Raw genomic sequence first — 22,614 nt, 5'->3', positions numbered from 1 at the left:
ACAGATGAAAGCTGTCAGTCTCGAAAAGTGGAACAAGGAAAAACAAATCAGCATCTAAGTGCAACACAGTGAATAAAGACAGAGACTGGCTGTGGCAGCACTTGGGAAGCTATGTGGATCGGACAAGTACACGAACAGGCATGGGGCCATGGGACCGTTGTGTCGTGTGTCTCTTATGTTTAACACACTGGGTCAGACAGTAACCCCTGAGGAGATGGCACTAGAGCCCAAGCCTGAGGAAAGCTGAGGAAGTTAGTGGCAAACTGCACAGCTCTCTGGGACAAGTGGCTCAGAGAGGACGTGAGTCCTCGAGAGGTGCGACAAGACAAGCCTTCCCTTACCGACTTCCCTGAGAGCAGCAATTCTTTCCACAGAAGAAATTTTCCTTGCCCCACCCCCTTTCCCGTTTTTTTAAAAATTACATTTATTCATGTATTGTGTATTTGTGTGTGCGTTTGTGCACATGTGTGAGCATGTGTGTGTGTGAACATGTAAGGATGTGTGTGCATGTGACACAGTGCAAGCGTGGAAATAAGAAAATTCTCAGAAGTCAGTCAGTTTTCCCTTTCTCCTTCCTCTAAGTGTGTGGGTCCTTGGATCAAACTCAACTTGTCCTGCTGGTCCTTCCCAAGAGTGGTATGTTCTGGTAACTGCTGAGCCAAGACCCCAGCCAACAAGTCTTTAAGTCTAGAGTCTACATATGAGGGAAAAAGTGGTATTTGTCTTTTTGGGCCTGGCTTACTTAATAAAATTATCTGTAGGTATTAAAGTCCTTCCACAGCGTCAACTCTGATGACCCTCCAACAAGGAGTGTCTTCCAAGTTGTCACATATAAGCCCTTTAACCGAGAGGCAGTTCTAGCCCAATATGATTTATTTCTTACCTCTGTAAGACTCTGAGGGACTACTGTCTAGCTTTCTTTCTTAACATGATCATTCTATTATACAGAAAAATGACACATTTCCCTGTATCCCACGACTTCACTTAAAGTGCTAGTAAACCTTACAGTTTTCTGGTAGGGTCCTTTAACATTGATCACAGAGATGGAGAGATTGATGGTTGGTTGGCTACTCACAACCATCCCATTTCCAGAGTCTCCAACAACCTCTTCTGACCTCTAAATGCACCTACATGCTTGTAAGCGCACATACATACACTCAGGCACAAACACATAAAATAATAAATATAGTTTTAAGAAACTACAGAATCAGGCTAAGGAAATGACTCAACTATTGACAACTGTCTATAAATCTAGACCCAGAGGGTCCAAAGGTGCCAGGCATCAATGTGATACACAGACACAAATGCAGACAAAACAAGATATAAAATATATCTTGAAAAAAAAAAAAAAAAGACATACAACCACATCTCCTATACATAAAGATAATCTGACTTCAGGGAACAATGATGGCGCACACCTGTTATCCCAGCACTGAGCAGGAGTTCAAGGCTAGCCTGGTCTACAGAGGGAGTTCCAAGAAACCCTGTCTCAACAAAACAAAACAAAGCAAAACAAAAAAGATAATCTGACTTCTTTCTTATTCCCAGCCATTTATTTGTTATCTGCTTCAGTTCTGATTGCTCTGGCTAACAATTCCAATACCAAGTTACAAGACATTCTCAGCTACATAAAGTTATCCCACAGATAACTCAAAGCAAAACATGTGTCTGCTGTGTGAAATATAGTTACTCGGGATTTTACAGGCACAAAAAAAAAAAAAAAAAAAAAAAAACCACCAACCCTCCCTCCACTCAACAATATAACAAGTTCGTCTGCTGTCTCCTGCTGTGCTGATTTACATATATCCTATTTCTATTTATTTCTATTTGTTCTATATATTTCTATTTGTTTGGTGTTGTGTGTTCTGTGACCATCTTCATACACTTTATCTGGAATCTACTCAGAATCTACAATAGATAAGCCAGATCAGCTCATTTCCATGTAGCCAAAGAAGCTCTTGCCAACTGATAAAAATGTAACCTTGTAACTTAGGCTAAAAAGGCTGGCCCTTCTGTCCAAAAATAGAATAGAGTAGGGTAGAGGTGCGGCACCTGAGCTCTGGGCTCCCACTTCTCCAGTCTAAGCCCCAGCACAGAGAGAGCACAGGCCCGATGCTGGATAACCATCCTTACACAATCACACTGCAGCTAGTAAGCACAGACCCTGGAGCTCAGGCAAGGCTGGACACCAGGAACCTAGAAAGAGATGTGTTGGTAAAAGCAGCACGTGATTTGTTAAAGAAAGAATTAAACAAAACATTTCCCCCACAGATAGCTCAAACCAAAACAAACCAAGTCTTTTACCATGTATGGAAGCCACTCCTGTGGACATCTGCTGTCATCACACGGACTTCACAGGCACGAGAAAGACACAGTTGCCCTTTGGGAATATTTGCTTGGGAAAAGGTAATAAAATATTCAACCTAATACAAACATCAATCTTTTGGGGTCCATAGACACCCTGCATCAACATTCTTCTCTCTCTCCAGGAGCTGTCAAACTTAATGAAGCGCACCCAGCTCCTACTGCAGTCTCTATTCATACCTGGTGAACAATGCTGGACACAAACCCTGGTTCCAGAGGGAATTTCAGTTGAAGATGTAGAAACAAAGGGTCATTAAATTTGTGTGACCAAAATCATCTAGAAATGCAGTTTTTAACCCAGTTTTCGGGTTGGGGGGCATTCAGTGGCCCCAGAAACAAAAGGCCACTGCTTCATTGAGACTCAAGGTCAGATGTTAAAGGAGAATCCCAGTTATACTGGAGAGTATGAAGAAACACACCCAGATCCCATTGCTGCTCTTCAGTACCTACAAGCTGCCCAACCAAACCCAAGAACACGCTCGCAATGGATCGATGGTGTGTGTGTGTGTGTGTGTGTGTGTGTGTGTGTGTGTGTGTCTGTGTGTGCTTAAGGCTGAATGGTAATCAATCTCTTGGCAGGCTTCTGACAGATGACTCAGCTAAGTTTTCTTACCAGTTTAATGAACTGTATTACGTGTCACTTCTTCCCAGTGTAAGGTTCTCCCACTTGAGTGCACGCTTGCTAGCCTTCCTCGGTTAACACTGCCCTTCTGGACTCAAAGCAGAGAGAGCCTGAGCAGCGCTTGCTGACGTTAGTCCCTAAGCACCTAAAGCACATGCAGGGTAAGACTCCATTCTGCTGATACCTGGACCCAAACTGGACACAAGAAAAATCATCATCCTCATCACCACCACCTTCATCCTCATCCTCCTCATCCTCCTCTTCTTCTTCTTCATCACTACTGTCCCCAGAAAGTGCGAGGAAGAGGAAGGAGAAAGGATTGTCGTACATACTACCACAACAAAAGCAAAAAAAGGTCATCAGGGAACAGAGGAAAGAGGGAAACGGGAGGAAGCTGCTGCTGCAGGCTGTCATTTAAAGTGAACGTCACACTCAGAAGCTGTACGCACTGACATGCAGAAACACAACTGCCTGAGTTACAGAAACACGCAGGGACATTTGAAAAAGGGGGTCACTGGATTCCTGGGCTGCTGCTGCTTTCTGAGAGACTGGAACTACATGCACTCAGACGTCAAAACATAAACGTGTGACTAACAGAAAGAGCAGACACTGGCCCAGTCCAAAAAGGCATCCTGTGAGCCCCGATTCTCAAAACACTGACCACAGTCTCCGAGGAAGGACCCATGGACCAGATGAGGGAAGAAGATGCAGTTCTTTGTTTTTTTGTGCAGACGACAGAAGGGGTGATGAGAGGGAGAGGGAGGAGGATACAACACTGCAGTCTTCACTTCCTCGTGGACCAAAGCCTGCTAGGATCATGGAGGCAGGGCACATGCCCACCGCAGCTAGTGAGCGACACAGGTTAATAACCCAGCGACTCCCAGAATTCAACTGAGGTCAGTGCCACACAGCAGTTCTTTCCAAACCATGTTAATTTCCTCTCCCTGCACTGCAAACACACACGCAGCTCTCCTGCAAATAAATACCTAGGAGAGATCCGCAGGGAGGTGGGACGTCTGCTGGCAGCACTGGGCGAGGCAGGAGGGAAGGCAGAGACCCTGCTGCGAGGCCTCTGTCTGGAGGAGCTGGCAGGTACTGCCCGGGGACTACTTGCAGGGAAGCCTGGGGAGTTAGCCAGAATGGAGGATCGTGGGGTGGGGCAAGGTGAAGACCCCCACGGGTGCGTGACTGTGTAGGGCCGATACCTCGGAGATGAGGGCTGGCTTCCGGCAGCAATTCCAGAAGCTGTGCTTTGAGGGCTGAGGGTTGGGGAAGGCACAGCCACCTGTGGGGCTACACCGTGGGGGCTGAGGGTTGGGGAAGGCACAGCCACCTGTGAGGCTACACTGTGGGGGCTGAGGGTTGGAGAAGGCATAGCCGACTGTGGGGCTACACCGTGGGGGCTGAGGGTTGGAGAAGGCATAGCCGACTGTGGGGCTACACCGTGGGGGCTGAGGGTTGGAGAAGGCATAGCCGACTGTGGGGCTACACTGTGGGGGCTGAGGGACTGGGAACTTTGCGGGGCTACACTGTGGGGGCTGAGGGTCTGGGAACTTTGCGGGGCTACACTGTGGGGGCTGAGAGACTGGGAAGGCACAGCCCTTTGCGGGACTGCGTGGGAAGGTGAGGCAAAGGATGGGCTGAGCACTGGCACAAAGCTCCATAAACTGGCAGAGGGGGCAGGACTCGTTTCATAGAGGCTGAATTAGTTGAGAGAGGGAGGGAAGAAAAAAAAAATCAAAGAAAAACTTGAGATAACTAAAAATGGATAATGTCAGCTTTTAAAGGATAGCACATTTATACTACACACCCTAGGAATTTAAGTAGATAAGCATTTAAAAATGCCAGAATCTAATTGCTCTTTAAAAATGCCAGAATCTAATTGCTCTGCTCATATAGGTGACCCCCTTCAAAGAATACTGTAGTACATATAGCCATGTGAGTCTAAAATTTAACCAAGCAACAACCTAACCACAGAAAGCTAAGAAAATCAATCAAGGAATGGTAAAGCCACTCCAATGACCACGCCCCGCTCCACCCGCATGTCTGCAACACAGATCAACACTGTGAATCCGTACCCCTCAGCATCTGTCACAGCTGTTTTACCACCAGTGAGACAGCAGAGAATCGCACTGACCTAGACAAGGAGCTAGCGCTGAAGGAACCCAAGTTGCAGAACATGGGGCTTGTTCCTGAACTGGAGCCAGTGTTCAGCACGAGATTTCTGTCTGGTGACCGAGCTGCCGTGGCAATGGGCTGGGATGTGGCTGTCAGACTGGCAAATGGGTTTTCATCTCGTGTCTGGGTGGACATCATCAGCACTTCCATTAAAATCTGCCCAATCAGATCCTTAAAGTCAGAGAACACTGTTGGGAAGGCAGAGTAACAGACAGGTTATTCATAGGCCCTCATTTACACAGTCCTCTAATAAGCCAAGAGCCAGAGTCTGTGTGCTGTGATCCTGACTGGACTCTCAACAGTGGAAGGATTAGCTGAAACCAAAAAAGTTCTCGTGTGCTTCCCGTAACTTAATATTTACTTGTGTCTCTGTGTAAGTGCACAGCGCCGTGCGGAGGAGGAGGAGGACTTTCAGGAGATCCCTCCGTCCGCCCACATGGGCCCTGGGGATGGCACTCAGGCCACCAGACCTAGAACAGGTGGCTCGACTCACTGAGCCATATCACTGGCTTGGCGCATGGTACATGGTACTTTCTAGGTCTGAGCTAGCACACTGTAACTTAACTGTATGGAATGGGTTACATTAGAGGAAACTGAGGGAAGCTTATGCATAAGCAACTTGGACTTCACCTTTTGTTCTATAAATATAAAACTATCCCAAAATTAAATCGCATTTAAAATCAAGTTAGAATGCAGTCAGGGAGTCACTGCTGGTAAACGTTCACTGTGAAAAGGAGCCAGTCCCCACTAGAATTGCACTCCCTATACCACAGCCTCGGCTCGTGTTTCGCAGCCAGCACACACTTTAGAGTCCAAGGCTCCACACTGAGCCACCATCTGGTTTCTGAAGCAGATTCCACAGTCTAGTTCCCTTCTCATTCTTTGCAGATCTGCTGTTAGTCTTTGGACACATTCTGGACCAAAGCCCTGATCCATAGCAGTTTCACATGGTTAGAGCCTGTCTTAGTCAGCGTTTCTATCCCTGCACAAAACATCATGACCAAGAAGCAAGATGGGGAAGAAAGGGTTAATTCAGCTTACACTTTCCACATTGCTGTTCACCACCAAAGGAAGTCAGGAGAGAAACTCACCCAGGTCAGGAACTTGGAGGCAGAAGCTGATGCAGAGGCCATGAAGGGATGTTACTTACTGGCTGGCTTCCCCTGGCTTGCTCAGCTTGCTTTCTTAGTGAACTCAGGCCTACCAGCCCAGGGGTGGCGCCATTCACAGTGGCCCCTCCCACCCTTGGTCACTAATTGAGAAAATGCCTTACAGCTGGATCTCATGGAGGCATTTCCTCAAGGGGGCTCCTTTCTCTGTGATAACTCTAGCTTGTGTCGAGTTGACACACAAAACCAGCCAGGGCAGAGCATTAAAGATCACCACTGATGTGAAGAAGGGCGTTAGAAGACATAAGGCCCTTAGACTGGGAGCAGGTCTTTAAAACCTACGGCTGCTCAGCTCTTCACAGCGAGAAGCGCTAAGAGGCTGTTCCATCAGAGACCCACCCACCTTCCGGGAACACAGAGATATCACTCCCTCACAACAGACAGGCCAAATGGAAAGGGGAGAGAAACCACCAGTGACTGCCTGCCTCAGTGAAAACACATCTTATACAAAACACCTTTGTAAACACCAGGCACATACATCAACAAGCAGAAAGGCAAAGTTCCCACAGTCAAGACAGCTGTATTATACGTCAGTGATGTGGAAATCAAAGCACAACCCTGCAGCACAGACTCCCTCCGCTACACACAACCCTGCAGCACACTGACTCCCTCCGCTACACACAACCCTGCAGCACACTGACTCCCTCCACTACACACAACCCTGCAGCACACTGACTCCCTCCGCTGCACACAATAAAGAAGCAGAAAGCCACAGTGCTCAATACCACTGTGTCCTACAAAACATTTTATTATTATAGTTCAGCACAGCTAACCTCTTATAATGGAACCCTAGGAGGACCACAAAATACAATCATATTCTATTTTGCTAAGTAATTTAATAAAAGGATCTCACTTGACTGTCTACAAATCACCTGGTAAGCATTCAGATCCTAAAAGATGAATGACGTGCAGAAAGAAGCTCGCTGCACTGCAGAGGTCAGCTCACTACAGATGCAGGCGGGCACTGTCTTAGGACCCTACTCTACAGGAGCTGACGGAGCGTCTTCTACCGTAAAGCAAAACTCCCCGCCCAACACAGGGAAAACCATTCATTTATTCAGTTTTCTTCTGTAAAGTCACATGTTGGGGCTGGAGAGATGGCTCAGCAGTTAGAAGAGCTTGCTGCTCTTCTAGAGGACCCAGCGCCCATACTGGGTGCCTCACAACCATGAGAAACTCCAACTCCCTCCAGGGAGGGATCTAATGTTCTCTTCTAGCCTCCAGGGGTACCTTGTGCATATCTATATCTATATCTATATCTATATCTATATCTATATCTATATATATATATATGCATGCACAAGACACATACACAGAGACAAAAACAAATTTAAAAAATCATTTAGCAATAAAATCAAGGAAGAAAGTGACAACACACACAGCTGTGTCCCCACCAGAAGCAGCCCCATAAGGGGCACTGAGTCCCACAGCAAGAGGACAGAGATCCACACAGCCTCACATCCTGTGTGTAGTTGCGCTGACAAAGAGTCCCACCTTCTTTTGGGTTCTGTTTAAACTGCGCAGAGAGAGAAGAAAGAAAGATGACATCTCTGTCGCGGTCCTTCCAGGAGACACGGAAGATCTTACAGACCAGCTGTAAGGCCTGCTCTTCAGACACCTCAGGACCTGAAGAAGGCTCCTAGTGGGAAGAATAAGAGAGTTAAACTGTAGTAGAAGACATGCATTAAAACATTTTATTCCAATTTAATTCATTTATTAACAAGGATATTTTTAAATGCATAAAACCGTCCAACCGGGTTGGTGACACAGTGAATGCAAGGCCAGCCTGGTCTACACAAAGCAAGTCTCAAGCCATGCGGAGTTCCATGTGAGATTTTGTGAATGGAGGAAGTAAGCCACAAACTCAGTGTCTCATGAAGCTGATGTCCTCACTCACAGAACAGCATAAACAAGCGAAGGCATGAAGAGGGATGGCCAGGAAAACAGAGGCGTGGCCGTGTGTACATCCTAGCCACTTGCTGCTGTACTGTGCGGAGGGTTCACAGAGCTCTCTAGAGAGAGCCAGGGTCGTGGTGTTGGTATAAAATCACTTTCCTTCAAGGATTTTTTACAAACATTAACACTTCTCACTGATTACATGACGGATATGTTATCACATAAAAGAAACATGAAGAACTCTATGAATAGAGACCACCTGGAGGCTAAGATCCAACTTCTAACAACCACCAGCACGTCGCCTGAATGGAACATGGTGTACTAACTATCGCCACTGTGACAACCAAACCCAAGCCACCTGAGGTTAGGGAACAAAGCTCAGATGAAAACAAACAGAAAGGGCTCCCTGAGTTTTTACTTGCTGGGGTGTGTGTGTGTGTGTGTGTGTGTGTGTGTGTGTATATCTTTGCTTTAATTATTTCAGAATACACCAAAAATGCGATTTACTGTCTTAGTAGAAGAAATACAAAATTCAGTTTTAGTGATGAAAACATGGACCCAGCCAGTCATGGGCGGTGTGTCTTTAATGCCCACACTGAACAGACACATAGATCAGGGAGCAGCCTGGTCTCGGTAGGGAGTTCCAGGCCACCCAGGGCTAAACAGTAGGATTCTCTCAAGAAAAGCCCAAACTAACCACAAAAACATGCAGCCAAGCCAAGCAAACTGAAGGGATTTCACTGCACAAAGGGGCTGAGTTCTGCTGCTGCAGACGAAGCAGGAATGTGGCAAGGCTCTTCAGTTCCAGCACCTGAAGCCTACACGGGTGGACTGCCAGTTCCAAGCCAGCTTGTACAGATGCTCCGGCCAGGGCGGCCTAGCAGAGCTACAGCACTGAGAAGCGAAGCACCGTTTGCCCCACACTGACCTTGTCACTCAGGCTCCGTTTTTCTCTTCGGTCGTTCTCGTCCACCTCCATATTCTCAATTCCTGAATCCACATCCACCTGGGACATGCTTTAAAGACAGAAGACAGACATGGCTTTCACCTTTTCTTGAGCTGCAGCACCAAGGATCCGTGAGCGCTGGTCAGGAAAGCACAGACCTCTGGCTCCCCGACCCCATCTTCTGTAAATCTGCCCGTGCCTCCCACACTGGCAGCACCCTGCTCACTATGGGCTGCAGTCGTTTTTCCCAAGGTATCATTTCCTTGGGCTGGCTCACTTTCAAAAATGGAGAAATCAGCAGAATGGATTTTCAGGACAAGCTATTTTTACACAATGCAGAAGGTAAGCGTCTTCACAGCACTGACTGTCCGGCACATGCACTCGGACACCCATCACTCTGACACTGAGAGCACTGTGACGCCATGTCTCACTTTCACAGATGTGTGGGGTTTGTGGCAGTCACTTCTGTCTACGGCATCCACCGTGGCACCAGCTGACTTGTTTATGTTTCTGACTCTGGTGGCTTTGGGCCTGTAGGGTATGCAAAGCTCTGTACTTTTCATTGGGTCAAGAGTGCTGGCTGCACTGCTTCACCTGTATGCTTAGTCACCTTCATTCATCCTCTCCTCCATCGATTTCTGGCTAAAAGAGGCATGGCTGAAACCCTCAAGGATGCAATGGCTTCCTAGAGATACATGGTAGGGCTCCAGGATGAGAAACTGTTAATTTTTTTTTTCCAATAATAAAGAATCTGAGGGTGCCTGCAGTAATCACACCCTTCCTGGCTTCCCTGCTATGGCTGTTCAGTATTTCAATACAATCTCATGTTTTTGACTTCTGTCAGATCCCACTACCGTTTCACACACTTGCGGTATCTACCATTTATTCACGAGTGTCTCGTGTTCATTATGAGACCATTTATTTTTTTTATTCACTCATACCTTACATCTCATAAAAGACATTTGGAATTAGAATAATAGAATTAGTTCTATGGAAAGACGGTACCTGCTATAACTGCCAAGCCACCTCTCTAGCTCATAGACACTTGGCACTAACAAATATATAAACAACGTTCAGAACAGAAAATACTTCAACTTCAGACTGAAGTTTGGATTCAGTCTGATAAGAACATGGCTCTCTGGGTTATTATTTCAGACAGCTAGGCTAGAGACTAAAGAGTGAAGACTTCCCTTCCTGCAAACAGGACAGCGACACCAGGGAGCATCGAGTTACCTTTTCTCACAGGAGACACCATCGATGTCCATGCTCTGGGAGCGTGACAGGGATTGAGACTGCGTCTCAAGGCTGTTGGAAGGGGAGCTGCTCAGAGAACTGACACCCTCGCTGCTCTGGCTCCGATGGGCAACTCCTGTATAGGCAAGAGAGAGGGAGAGAGAGAGAGAGAGAGAGAGAGAGAGAGAAGCCATGTGACATGTGACACAATGCAGGCCCAAGAGTGAAGGCAGCAGTGGTAACATATGTGCCTTAGAATGCTTGTCAAGGAGAATTTCTGTCAGACAACCCCAGGACTGTTACAAAGAGATCAAGATTTATCACTGTGCATCAGTTAAGGCCAGCAACAGAGCTACATGTGATGCCGGAGACAACTCACCACCTCTCCTTCAGCAGCTCCAACTGTAGCCTGGTCTTTGCAACTTTGTGGGGCTTTCCCTACCCTTTATCTCCCTGGGGTTTCACCCCCACCACTAGATAGTAGAGAAAGGAGAGAGGGGGAAAGAGAGAGATCTCTGAATCCAATTTCTTTTGTTTCTTCTAGTAATAAAAGGCATCAACCCCGCCCCTCCCAAAGACCAACCCCCAAAGCTGCCTCTCAGGAGCCCTCACATATATATACCCGCTGACAAGTTCCCAGAATACCAAATATCGTACAATCACAGAAACTATCCATAGCTGGCAAAACCACGCCTCTGCTAGAGCATGAGGCAAATCACAGTCAGTGCCTGCAGACAGTCTGAAGCAGCCCTACAGATATCTCCACACCTGCAATTCAAATGAAAGCACATTCTTATACTATTTCTATGGTTTTTTTTTTTTTTTTAAAGAAACCACGATCTCAGAATTGTTACTACAATGCCCCTGAACACAAATTAGGTTTTGTGACAATACAGTAAGTTCTTGTTTTTTATAGTCACTAGGGTTTGTGGCTGATGTCTTTACCCTGTTAAGCCATTTCACTGATCCAACAGTACAGAAAAAGTCTTGAAATGGACTGAAAAGGAAATACACTATAGGACTGAAAGACATACAAGTCGATGGCAGAATCCAGATGGTGTGGATAATACAGGTGTTTGTGGCCGGTCTTTCCACTTTGCTACAACACTGAGCTCAGACATGCTGAAGATAATGCAGGCTGGCTTCACTGTCCCATCTCCTTCTGTGCAGATCCAAGGGTCTGTGTTGATGGAATGTGTTGGAGGGAAGAAAAAGCTGACAACGCCATTGTCCCCACAGAGCTTACAGTGGCACAGAGCCAGCATCGAGAGGAAGAACAGATTACTTCTCAGAGAACTTTGCTCAATGCCTTTAAGATATGTTTGTTACAGAACTTTAAAAATCATCAGGTGTGACAGCTCACGCATGGCATCTCAGCAATAGGGAGGCATAGGCTACCTAGGTCTCTAAGTTTGAGGCTACCCTGGTCTATACAGAGAAACTCTGTTTTAAAGCAAAAAAATAAAAATAAAAATCAAAGAATGAAAAAGGTTGCTAGGAAAATATTCACAGCATTTATTTATATTTGTTCGTAAAAGGAAAGTGAACTGAAATGCTTAACAATAACTAAGTCACCACCTACTGCTGAGATAACTAGTAACTGGGGTAAATGAAACTGTCTTAGCATCCTGAGAAAGAAAGCCTGCCCGTCTCCACTAGGATATCACAAAAACACACTCCTCCGCCATCTTCAAACTCATACCAATTTGTTAAAACTCTACAGGATTCACCAAAGAAAACAGCAAGGCTGGGCAGTGGTGGCACATGCCTTTAATCCCAGCACCTGGGAGGCAGAGGCAGAGGCAGGCGGATTTCTGAGTTCGAGGCCAGCCTGTTCTACAGAGAGAGTTCCAGGACAGCCAGGACCACACAGAGAAACCCTGTCTCGAAAAACCAAAAAAAAAAAAAAAAAAGAAAGAAAGAAAGAAAAAAAAGAAAGAAAGAAAGAAAGAAAGAAAAGAAAAGAAAACAGCAAGCTAGTCACTATTCCTAACAAGACTCAAATAAAACATATAGAGCAGTTCACACCATCAGGATTTTGAAATAAGACTTAAAACTCATTCACTCAAGGGCTGGAGAGATGACTCAGAGCACTGACTGCTCTTCCAGAGGTCCTGAGTTCAATTCCCAGCAACCACATGGTGGCTCACAACCATTTGTAATGGGATCCGATGCCCTCTTCTGGTGTGTCTAAAGACAGCTACAGTGTACTCATATACATAAAATAATCTTTAAAAATAAATAAATAAATCAAACAAAAAACCTCATTCATTCAAGAGGTATGGACGAAAAAAAGATGAGGCAGGATCATTTTACTGATCACAGAAAAGGCAATTTTGAGACTAATTAACAAGGAACTTAACTATACAATTTGCATTATTTTTTTAACCCTGTGGGTTGAGTTGTTGTCTCTGTTGGTAATGCCCTTGCTGCACAAGCAGAAAAACCTGCCCCCATGTGAAAGGCACCTGTGATACCAGTTTAGGAAGGCAGAAGGCAAGGAGATGCCCGAGGCCGGTCTAGTTAAACTGGGCAGCTCTAAGTTAGGCAAGAGACATCGTCTCTAAAAAATGAAGTGGACAGAGACTTAGAAGACACTTGGTGTTCATTCTGGCCTTGACTAGGGTGCACACATGCATACTAAACATAGGAACTTTATTTAAGACAGAGTACTTGTACTGGCTGGTTTTGTGTGTCAACTCGACACAAGCTGGAGTAAAGGAGCCTCCCTTGAGGAAATGTCTCCATGAGATCCAGCTGTAAGGCATTTCTCAATTGTTGATCAAGGGTGGGAGGGCCCCTTGTGGGTGGTACCATCCCTGGGCTGGTAGTCCTGGGTTCTATAAGAAAGCAGTCTGAGCAAGCCATGGGAAACAATCCAGTAAGCAGCACTCCTCCATGGCCTCTGCATCAGCTCCTGCCTCCAAGTTCCTGACCTGGGTGAGTTCCTGTCCTGACTTCCTTTGGTGATGAACAGCAATGTGGAAAGTGTAAGCTGAATTAACCCTTTCCTCCCCATCTTGCTTCTTGGTCATAATGTTTTGAGCAGAAATACAAACCCAAAGACTGTATAATATAAAATACATACCATAACAGGTATGTATTTTATGTATACAGTGCCAGGGCACACTGTAAGACAGCAACTGAATCCACTTTGTTCTGTGCTTCAAACCTCTTCACGTCCCAGTTCCCCCTACAATCCCACGCCCACTGCCTCCCATCTCTACACGTCACAATGATCTACCTGCTTTATAAATTTACCAAGCTCAGTGGCCCCTTGCTTTACTTAGACTATAACTCATCAAGACGAAAACCGCTGAAAGCAACAACCAATGGCGTCACTTTCTTCTGAAACCACACTGTTGTTATCATTCTTCCACTTCCTGCTAGAGAAATCACAGCCGGGGAAGTGAGCCTCAAAGATTAATGTTTTGTTTCACCCCCCCATTTTCCTAAGGCCAGATATTAAAAGCCTTGTTGGGTGTGGTAATGTATGCCTTTAATTCTAGGAAGGTACAGGCAGGCTGATCTCTAATTTTGAAAACAGCCTGGTGTACAGAGCGAGTTCTAGGAAAGCCAGCGGGCGATACACAGAAAAGCCCTATCACAAAAATAAGATTTAAAAAAAAATGTAATTTAGGGTTAGAGAGATGGCTCAGAGGTTAAGAGCAATGGATGCCTTTCCAGAGGTCCTGAGTTCAATTCCCAGCAACTACATGGTGGCTCATAACCATCTGTAATGGAATCTGATATACTCTTCTGGCATGTAGGCATACATGCAGGCAGAACACTGTATACATAATAAATGAAATAAATCTTAAAAAATTAAAAGAAAAAAAGAAAAAGAATTAGAAGTAGGGGAGGTGCTGGAGAGACTGCTCAGTGGTTAAGAGCTCTTCCAGAGGTCCAGGGATAGATTCTCAGAAGTCACATGGCAGTTCATAACCATCTTCAGCTCTGGTTCCAGGGGATTTGATGCCTTCTTCTGGCTTCCAGAATTACCAGATATCTACGTGGTACACAGACATGCATGCAAATAAACCACCCACACACCCAAAATAATAAAAGTTTTATAAATGATGATAGGAGAAGTGGGCTGGCCATAGAAATCTCATCCAGTCATGCATTCGTCTGCTTTATAGATAAACTCAAGATCTCTGAAGCCATGGATGGTGCTGCAACCCTAGCACTCAGGAGGCAGAGGCAAGAGTGCTGTGTTTGAGACACTTGGCAAGACCCATAAAAATCTAAAGGAATGGAAGGGGCTGAGAGGATGGCTCAAAGTCAAGCCCTTCCTGAATTCAAACTCCCAGTGTCTGTACTTTAAGAAGAAATAGCTGGGCATGATGCTTATGTGTGTTCTCATGGATGGAAGATGGACTCAGAGACAGGTGGATCTCTGGAAGCTGGCTCCTGCTCCACAAAGTTCTAGGTCAGTGGGAGTGCATCTCAAAACAAAAAGGAGGAAGGTTGCTAAGAAATGACTTCTGAGGCAGTCCCCTTACCACCTCACACAAGCAACACACACATACATACGCATGAGCACACACAAGTGCACATACACACAACACACACATACACACGAACTCTAATGAACACACACGGCACACACAAGTGCACACACTGAATACATACACATGAGCACACGTACACACACTGTACACGCAAATACACATACACACTGGCTTTGAGAAATATTTTCTAAATGTATGACATGGGATCAAGCAGGTAATTTTTGTGAACGCTGTGATCTGTCATTTAAGTTTAGTGTCTCAGTTTATCTGTACAATAATGGGACTAAAGGAGAAAATTCTCTAGGCCCTCTAGTTCTACTAAAGTTTAAAATGTCATCTGGTGTTCGTGAATGTGCACACATAAAGGAAAGAGGTTTTCCAGGAACTGGTCTTGTGCTCAGAACTGCTCTTCTGCCTGTGAGGCAGGTAAAGGGACCACAGCAGTACTGAGCAGGGCTCTCAGGTCAGGCTGGAAGGCTGCGAGCAGAGGAGATAGCAGGACTATGGAACCACTGGTACAGACATGCCAGTCACTAGCAAGACACTGACACCTGCTCCAAACTCACAGGGAATGACCAGAACCTGGGAGTTAACCAGTTCCAACCAAGAGAAAGCTCGGGCTGTGTGGGGCTCCACTGCAGCTCCCAGGCCTGGGGCTTCTGCCTGGGTCTCTGCCCCTAGCCAGTATTTGCCTTTGTTTGTGATTTGTTTTCTCAGACAGATCTCACTCCGTAGCCTCCACTAGGCAAAAGCTTGTAGAAATCCTCCTGCCTCTGCCTCTCAAGCCTCTCAAGTTTACAGGCATAAGACCGTGCTGGATGTTTGTTTTTACCTATTTGCCTATTTGTTTAGGCTGTTTCTACTTTACTGGGTGGAACTCAAGGCCTCCTGAATACCAACAAACTCTTCCACTAATTGCATGCCCAGCTGCAAAGCCAGTTTCTAAACCACATACAAACCTTTCCCTGTCCCAAGCCTATGCCAAGCATAAGAGGAAAAAGGATTTTAGTATAAGCAACTGGTAGCAGAACAAAAGATTACAACTCTGCCGTCGCCCCTGACACCATTCTTAGGCAAAGGCAGTGTACCTTCCCTTACTGAAAGCCCTGAAATGCACAACCAGCCTGTTACAGATTCAAAACCAGAGGAGACAGGCTGGACTTCCCTGCCCCTGGCATCAACCACCAAGGCCACTTCTGCCCTAAAGGACTCTGCCTCTGACTTTCCTGTCCACAGCCTTGGTCCCCCACACCATTCTGGACCTTGCTGACCGCATCTTCTACCACTGAGGCTCAGGGCTGTCACTAGAACAAAAGTCTATCTTGCTCCCCAAGTACTTTATACCAACACCCTGACTCTCAATAAACTATAAGCACTGAGTTTAGACCTGACCTAAGATCTGGCATGGTTTAAATACACACTACGTGGGACTGCACGACTTTATAGCATTTAACACATCATTGTAACAAACTAGAGACACTAAATAGTAAGATGAAACATGACAAGCAAATCCAGACAAGTGAGAATAATACCTGCAACCAACAGACAACAAATACCCCAGTTTTCAAAAGCAATAATGCTTTTTTTGTTTTGTTTTGTGGCTGGGCATGGTGCCCTTTATCTCAGCAATGGAAAGGTAGAGGCAGAGGATTCTGAACTTGAGGCCATCCTTATCTACATAGAGTTCCAGGCTAGCCAGGGAGAACACACTGAGAACCTGTCTTAAAAACAAAACTAACAAAAACAAGAACACATGTGCACACATGTGTCCGTGTGTATCAGTGAGTGAGTGAGTGAGTGGGTGAGTGAGTGAGTGAGTGAGTGAGTGAGTGAGTGGAGGGGAGGGGAGACAGAGATACAGAGACTAAGACAAGCCAGGCTTTGCACAAGCTAGGCAAGTGCTCTTCACTAAACTACACCCCTAGCCCAAGGCAGACTTGAAAACACTCACAGTCCCAATTCGACACAAGGTGGATGGCACCTGAGGAATGACACCAAGACTGACCCTTGACCTCCACACGTGCACACACAGTAATCAGCTGCAGTAAGAACACTACAAATACACATCAAGTTTTAAGAGAAGGAAAAGCAGTGTCAATAGCTGTCAGTCTTCAGTGTAAGACCTAAATCAGTGCAAGGCCACGAGGTCCTGAGGAACGATCCTATGCATTCACACGGTAACAAAACCCAGTAAGACTCCATGTCCCTGCTGGAAAGCCAGTGTAACCTTCCGTGAGGACAGCTGCCTAGCAACCCAGTCAACCTTGCATCAAGGCCTCCCCTGTTATTGATCTTTGTGGCCAATGATAATTCAAAACAACTTACATAAGCTCTCTCCCTTTACCTGGGAAACCAGCTTCCTGTCTTCACACACGACCATGACCCCCTACAATACACAAGTCCCCATACAGCCCTCTGTTCATCTCCCAATGAACTCGTTTCCTCAGAGGGCTTTTCTCTCCATTGTTATGTTTAAAGGAGTAGCTGAGTGTAAGCTTTAAGCAGCTTCTGGGAATGGTGGATGAGGTAGGACTTTAAGGACCACGGTGGTGAGGGAGAGGTGGAGCATCAGGGTCTCCAGAGAGGGAGGCTCACAGGCACTAGTTATGTCTCCGTGCTCATCACAAGTACTTTGTCCTTTTTTATTTTTTAATTTTAGAAGAAAATGAATGGTACAGAGATTATAAAATTCTCTTCAGGAGAAACGACAACGCAGACTTGCTGGTTTCAGGGGAGGGAGTAATCTTCATGAACTTCACTTCGTACGTTGCTTCTAACACTTGTAACAAAAACCACTGCTCTCCACTGTCCAGCGTGAGTCTTGGAACAAGAGGATAAACCCCGTGTCAGGGAGCTGGAGACAGGGCAGTCTCTCACTGTCAGGTTAGCAGAGAGAGCTGAAGGGGTATGAGGGTGAGGGTGAGGGTGACCTGGTTTTCTCTTTCCATGTAGTTCCCAGGATGGAACTCAGGTCATCAGGCTTATAGACCAGTGATTTTATCAGCTGAGCCTTCTTGCCAACCCACAGCTTTTCTTTCTTTACTTTATACTTAATTATTTGAAACAGGCTTGGCCTGGAACTCACTCCAAAGACCTGACTGACCTTGAATTCATAGATTTATCCACTCCTGACTTCCAAATGCTGGTGTCAAGGGAGTAAGTCATCATACCTGGAATCTCTTCATTTTTAAAATGACAATCATTTGAAATGTCTTTAAGCTACACAAGCCTGTGTCGATATGGTCATTTCCTCTTTGTGATTCACTAATTCATCCCATCTTAGATCCAACGCCAGGCACGGGGGACACAGGAGTGAGCGGAACAAACACTAGTTCCTGACTCCATCAGGAGAGGCACATAGCCAGACGTGGTGCCATATCTGGCAGGTAAAGTCAGCACTGAGGAGGTGAAAGCAGGCAAACCCCACAACTGAGGCCAGCCTGGGCCTCACACAGCAAGATTCTGTCTCAAAATCAAACAAAATCAAACCTGGAGTACAAGGAGCACAACGCCAGTAAGAGCCGAGCAGCATGGCACTGTGTTATGTACGTTAGACAGTGGCCAAAGACAGCTGTTCTAAGAAAGGGAAGCTAAAAACATGTTGTTAGCTTCGTCTGGGATTTCTTCCTTTTAAAAATCATCTTCATTTATTTATGGGAGGGGGGAGCCTGCTACATTCATTCTCTCTCTCTCTCTCTCTCTCTCTCTCTCTGTGTGTGTGTGTGTGTGTGTGTGTGTGTGTGTGTGTGTGTGTGTGTATTATATAATCTAGCAGGTCAAAGGACACCTTATAGAGGTTGCTTCTTTCCTGTCACCCTGTAGGTTTAGGTCATCAGGCACCTTTGCTTGCTAAGCCGCCTTGCCACCCTGGTCTTGGTTTTCTAAGACAGGGTTTGGGGCTACACTTGGTGCAGCAAGTGTAGGCCTGGGATAAGAGATGAGGAAATATCAAAGCTTGACTTTAATTTATTATTACTGTGGGGAGAAGAACTCACACAGCACAGCACGTCTACGGTGGTCAGAGGCTCTCGTTGTGGAGTCAGGTCTTTCCTCCCAGTCTTACCTGGGTTCTAGAGTATGACATCATCTCTTCACATCTGTGCAGCAAACCCATTCATTTACTTGCTAAGTCATCTCACCAGCCCCCAAAACGGCTGGAGAGAACGGCTCACTAAGTACAGTGCTTGCCACAGGAGCATGAGAACCTGAGTTCAGATCTCCAGCACCCACATAAAAGCTAGGTGTAGCAAGGCACACCTGTAATCCAGTGTTGGGGAGACAGAACCAGCAGGATCTCAGGTTACTGCTGGCCAGGCAGTTTAGCCAAATCAGCAAGCTGGGCTCAGTAAGACACTGTCTCATAAAATAAAGTAGAGCACAATCAACAGAAACACTTGACACCTATTTCTGGCCTCCACACAAAGGAACAGACATATGCACACATACCTGCACACAGCGTGTACATGGGCACGGGTGGACATACACGTGGAAACACACACATATTTATTTTTAAGATTTTAAGTGTACAATGCTGATGTGACAAGAAAGTAAAAGTCAAATGGGTCCTAAGATTATAAGTCTAAAGTTCAAGATGCAGGTCTGAACTGGAAAGGTAAACTAAGGAGTTATCGAACCGGAAGGACTCATTAAAGCCAGGAAACTAGATGACATCAGTAAGCGGATAAACACAGAGAGAGAGACAAGAGTTTAAACACTGAATGCTGGCATGCTGCCCTAGGGTCACTAAAGAGGAACAGGGAGGATGGGGACCAGGACAAGACTGTTCTGGAAGCTAAATGGAGAGGGTGAAAGGCACCAAGTGAGGAGACAGAGACTCAGAGCTCGTTCAGCTCAGCACAGGGCGCAAGGGCGACAGACAGAGGAGGGAATTAGTCCAGAAGGCTTGCAGGGGAGAGATGGGTGGGAGCTGCAGGGGAAATGGGATAAAGGAGTTCCTTTTCACAGGAGTCACAGAGAAGTCCCACACAGTATATACTATGATGTCTCAGTATAGTTAACAAGGATTCACCTGAGGTAGAAAACCTCACACATATGCCTGGAAGGAAAAGGGAGCTGTGGGAAGCGAGGCTTCGCACAGTGGCACTGGTTGGGTAGGACAGTAAGTCCTAACAAGAACTAGGTGCGTACACAGGAGCCCGATGGAAGCAGTGACAAAGGCTGTACAGGTTCCCTTCTGTGTGTGTGTCTGCTCCACCCTGAGAGTATGCATGGAGAACAAGGTGCAGCACACTTGGTAGCAGACTAAGAGTGGACAGGGAAACCCCAGAAAGCTGCCTACGTGTACTGGGTACTACTTGAGTTTGTGATAGTGGGCTTGAGCGAGATTGACAGACCACAGGCTGTGTGAGTTCTCCTCCAGCCTGGACCAGGGCAGGGGACAAACAGCAGGTAGGGAATGGATGGCCCCAGAACTGTGACACAGCCAGTAAGAAAAACAGACAGGAAAGGCACTGCCCTGAAAACATCCCAGGGCTGCAGGGAAACTGCAAAGCTGTGACCATGCTTCCCAAGGAAAGAGACTCCTGAACACAAGAAAACTGTTTTTTTCTCTAAGAAAACTGCCACAGCTACTCAAATCATGCCTTCCACAGATGCTGTTCCCACCAAATGATGCTTTGTTCTGAACTTCTGTTATCACTAACAGGATGGCAGGTCAGCATTTATCCACACAGGGAGAAGCCTACACGAAGGGCTAATGACTTAAAGCAACAGAACGCTTCTAACTCACAAGAGAAAGAGCACCCAGAACTGGAATTAACAGTCATACATCAGATTTTTACACATGATACACATGGCTCTTGTAGCTCCTACTTCATAATTTAACTGTTACATAGTAATTATGAAATTACCATGTTTGATAGAAAAATCATGAAGGACAATATTTCCAGGTACATATGTGAATGGACATCATTGTTTAAGAAAGACAACCCTGAACATCACCTATATGCTCATTTAGTTAAAAGGAAAGAGAGAAAGGCCTTTTTACCAGGGTTAAGTAGCTCAGTGAGACAGCTACCAAGCCCACACAGGCAGAGTTGATTCCTGTGGTGCTAGGGACTGACCCCAGGGCGCATGCATGCAGGTGCGTGCTCTGCCGTCCACAGCGCTCTTGATACTCAGTGTTCATTCTAAAAACTGCTGTGCCAATATAGCCCAAAGACAAGAAATCTGTAACCGGGGGCTTGCCATTCAACCATTTTCTTCAATCTTCCATTTACAGATTATTTTTTGCTTGTGTGTGTGTGTGTGTGTGTGTGTGTGTGTGCGCGTGCGCGCACATGTGCATGCAAGCACTCAAAAGATGGTAGTGGGTCTCTTCCTCTTGTTTTTGAGACAGGGCCTCCCTCCCACTGAACTAGAACTCACCTATTTGTTAGACTGGCTGGCCAGTATCCTAGAATGCCCTCCCTGTCTCTACTCCTGAGTGTTAGAGTTACAGGCATGAACTCCTGAACCCAGGTCTCACATGGTTGTGGGAACCAGAATCTGGGTCCTCACTCCCCTGCAGGAAGCACTTTATCCACCATGGTCTCTCCCTAACCCCTAGATAGCATTAGGAGAAGGCAGAGCAGTCTTTAGGAGAGCCCAAGCGTATAGAAAGGAAGACTGAGGTTTGGGGGGAGAAGCACCAGCCAAATTCACAAAATCAGCAGAATCAACTCTGTCCTTGCTAGACCCAAGCCTGGCTTGCAGAAGAGCTGGAGCTGGAGAAGGAGAAGGAGAAGGAGATGGGTTTGCAGAAGTCTTCACGAGTCACTATCAAAGGAACAGACAGAAGCAAGACACACCACAGTGACCTTCAGGCCACTGATTGCTTTAATCTGTGAGGCAACATCAAGATGCTGAGACCAAAGTACAACAGCTTCCAGGCTGGAGGCTGAGGCTCACCTGCTGCACCTATGGGGGAGGTAGCTGGGGTCATGTTGTGGACATTGAGACCAAGACTCTGGGAGGGGCCTGGGACTGATGCAGCTATTGGAGGTCCCGGAGGGTTCTCTCTCTGGGGAGATGTAAGTGGGGTGGTCGGCTGGGAGGTCTGTCCACCAGCAAGTCGTGCCAGCCGCCTCCGTCGAATCTACAGAAGGAGAGAGAAAGAACACTCTGTCACTGAAGGCAGAAACACAACCTGTAACAACAATGACATCAGTGTACTAAAACCATCAAAACCATCCCCAAGCTTAGGAACCAAGGACACCTAAAAAGAATGTGTTCAGGGGCTATAGAGATGGCTCAGTGGTTAAGAGCACTGACGGCTCTTCAGCAGTCCTGAGTTCAATTCTCAGCAACAACATGGTGGCTCATAACCATCCGTAATGGGATCCCATGCCCTCTTCTGGTGTGTCTGAAGACAGCTACAGTGTACTCATATACATAAAAATAAATAAATTTTTAAAAATGTATTCAGAAGTAACAAGGCAGAGTATTCTAGTTGTGTGTGTGTGTGTGTGTGTGTGTGTGTGTGTGTGTGTGTGTAAGCCTGACTGTGAAGTCAGAGGACAACCTCGAGTTTAGTCCTTACCTTCTGCCTAGTTTAAGCCAGCTCTCTGCTGTTCCCCACCACATAGGACAAGCTAGCTGCCCTTCCACCCTGCAGGGTATCAGTTAGGTCTTAGCACCCACCTCCCTCCATCAATGTCTAGAAATGATCTTAAGCAGGACTTCAGGCTGCAG

At 46.2% G+C, this 22,614-nt stretch overlaps 1 protein-coding gene across 3 annotated transcripts in view; it reads right to left on the bottom strand.

Moving 5' to 3' along the window:
- Ube4b (ubiquitination factor E4B) overlaps positions 1–22,614 on the bottom strand; it is a 91,628-nt gene that overhangs the window by 48,661 nt on the left and 20,353 nt on the right. Inside the window, exons 2-8 of one of the 3 annotated variants that reach the window (XM_076933728.1) lie at positions 21,832–22,018; positions 10,409–10,544; positions 9,158–9,245; positions 7,828–7,972; positions 5,124–5,352; positions 3,973–4,686; positions 3,171–3,317 (exon numbers count right to left, since the gene is read on the bottom strand). In XM_076933728.1, coding sequence (XP_076789843.1) covers positions 3,171–3,317; positions 3,973–4,686; positions 5,124–5,352; positions 7,828–7,972; positions 9,158–9,245; positions 10,409–10,544; positions 21,832–22,018 — 1,646 coding nt within the window. The remainder of the gene's footprint in view (positions 1–3,170; positions 3,318–3,972; positions 4,687–5,123; positions 5,353–7,827; positions 7,973–9,157; positions 9,246–10,408; positions 10,545–21,831; positions 22,019–22,614) is intronic. The other 2 variants (XM_076933727.1, XM_034501875.2) reach the window with 2 other exon arrangements.

Source organism: Arvicanthis niloticus, chromosome 5, assembly GCF_011762505.2.
Source record: "Arvicanthis niloticus isolate mArvNil1 chromosome 5, mArvNil1.pat.X, whole genome shotgun sequence".
NCBI classification, from domain to species: Eukaryota; Metazoa; Chordata; class Mammalia; order Rodentia; family Muridae; genus Arvicanthis; species Arvicanthis niloticus.
This window is presented reverse-complemented; position numbering and strand designations above follow the sequence as displayed.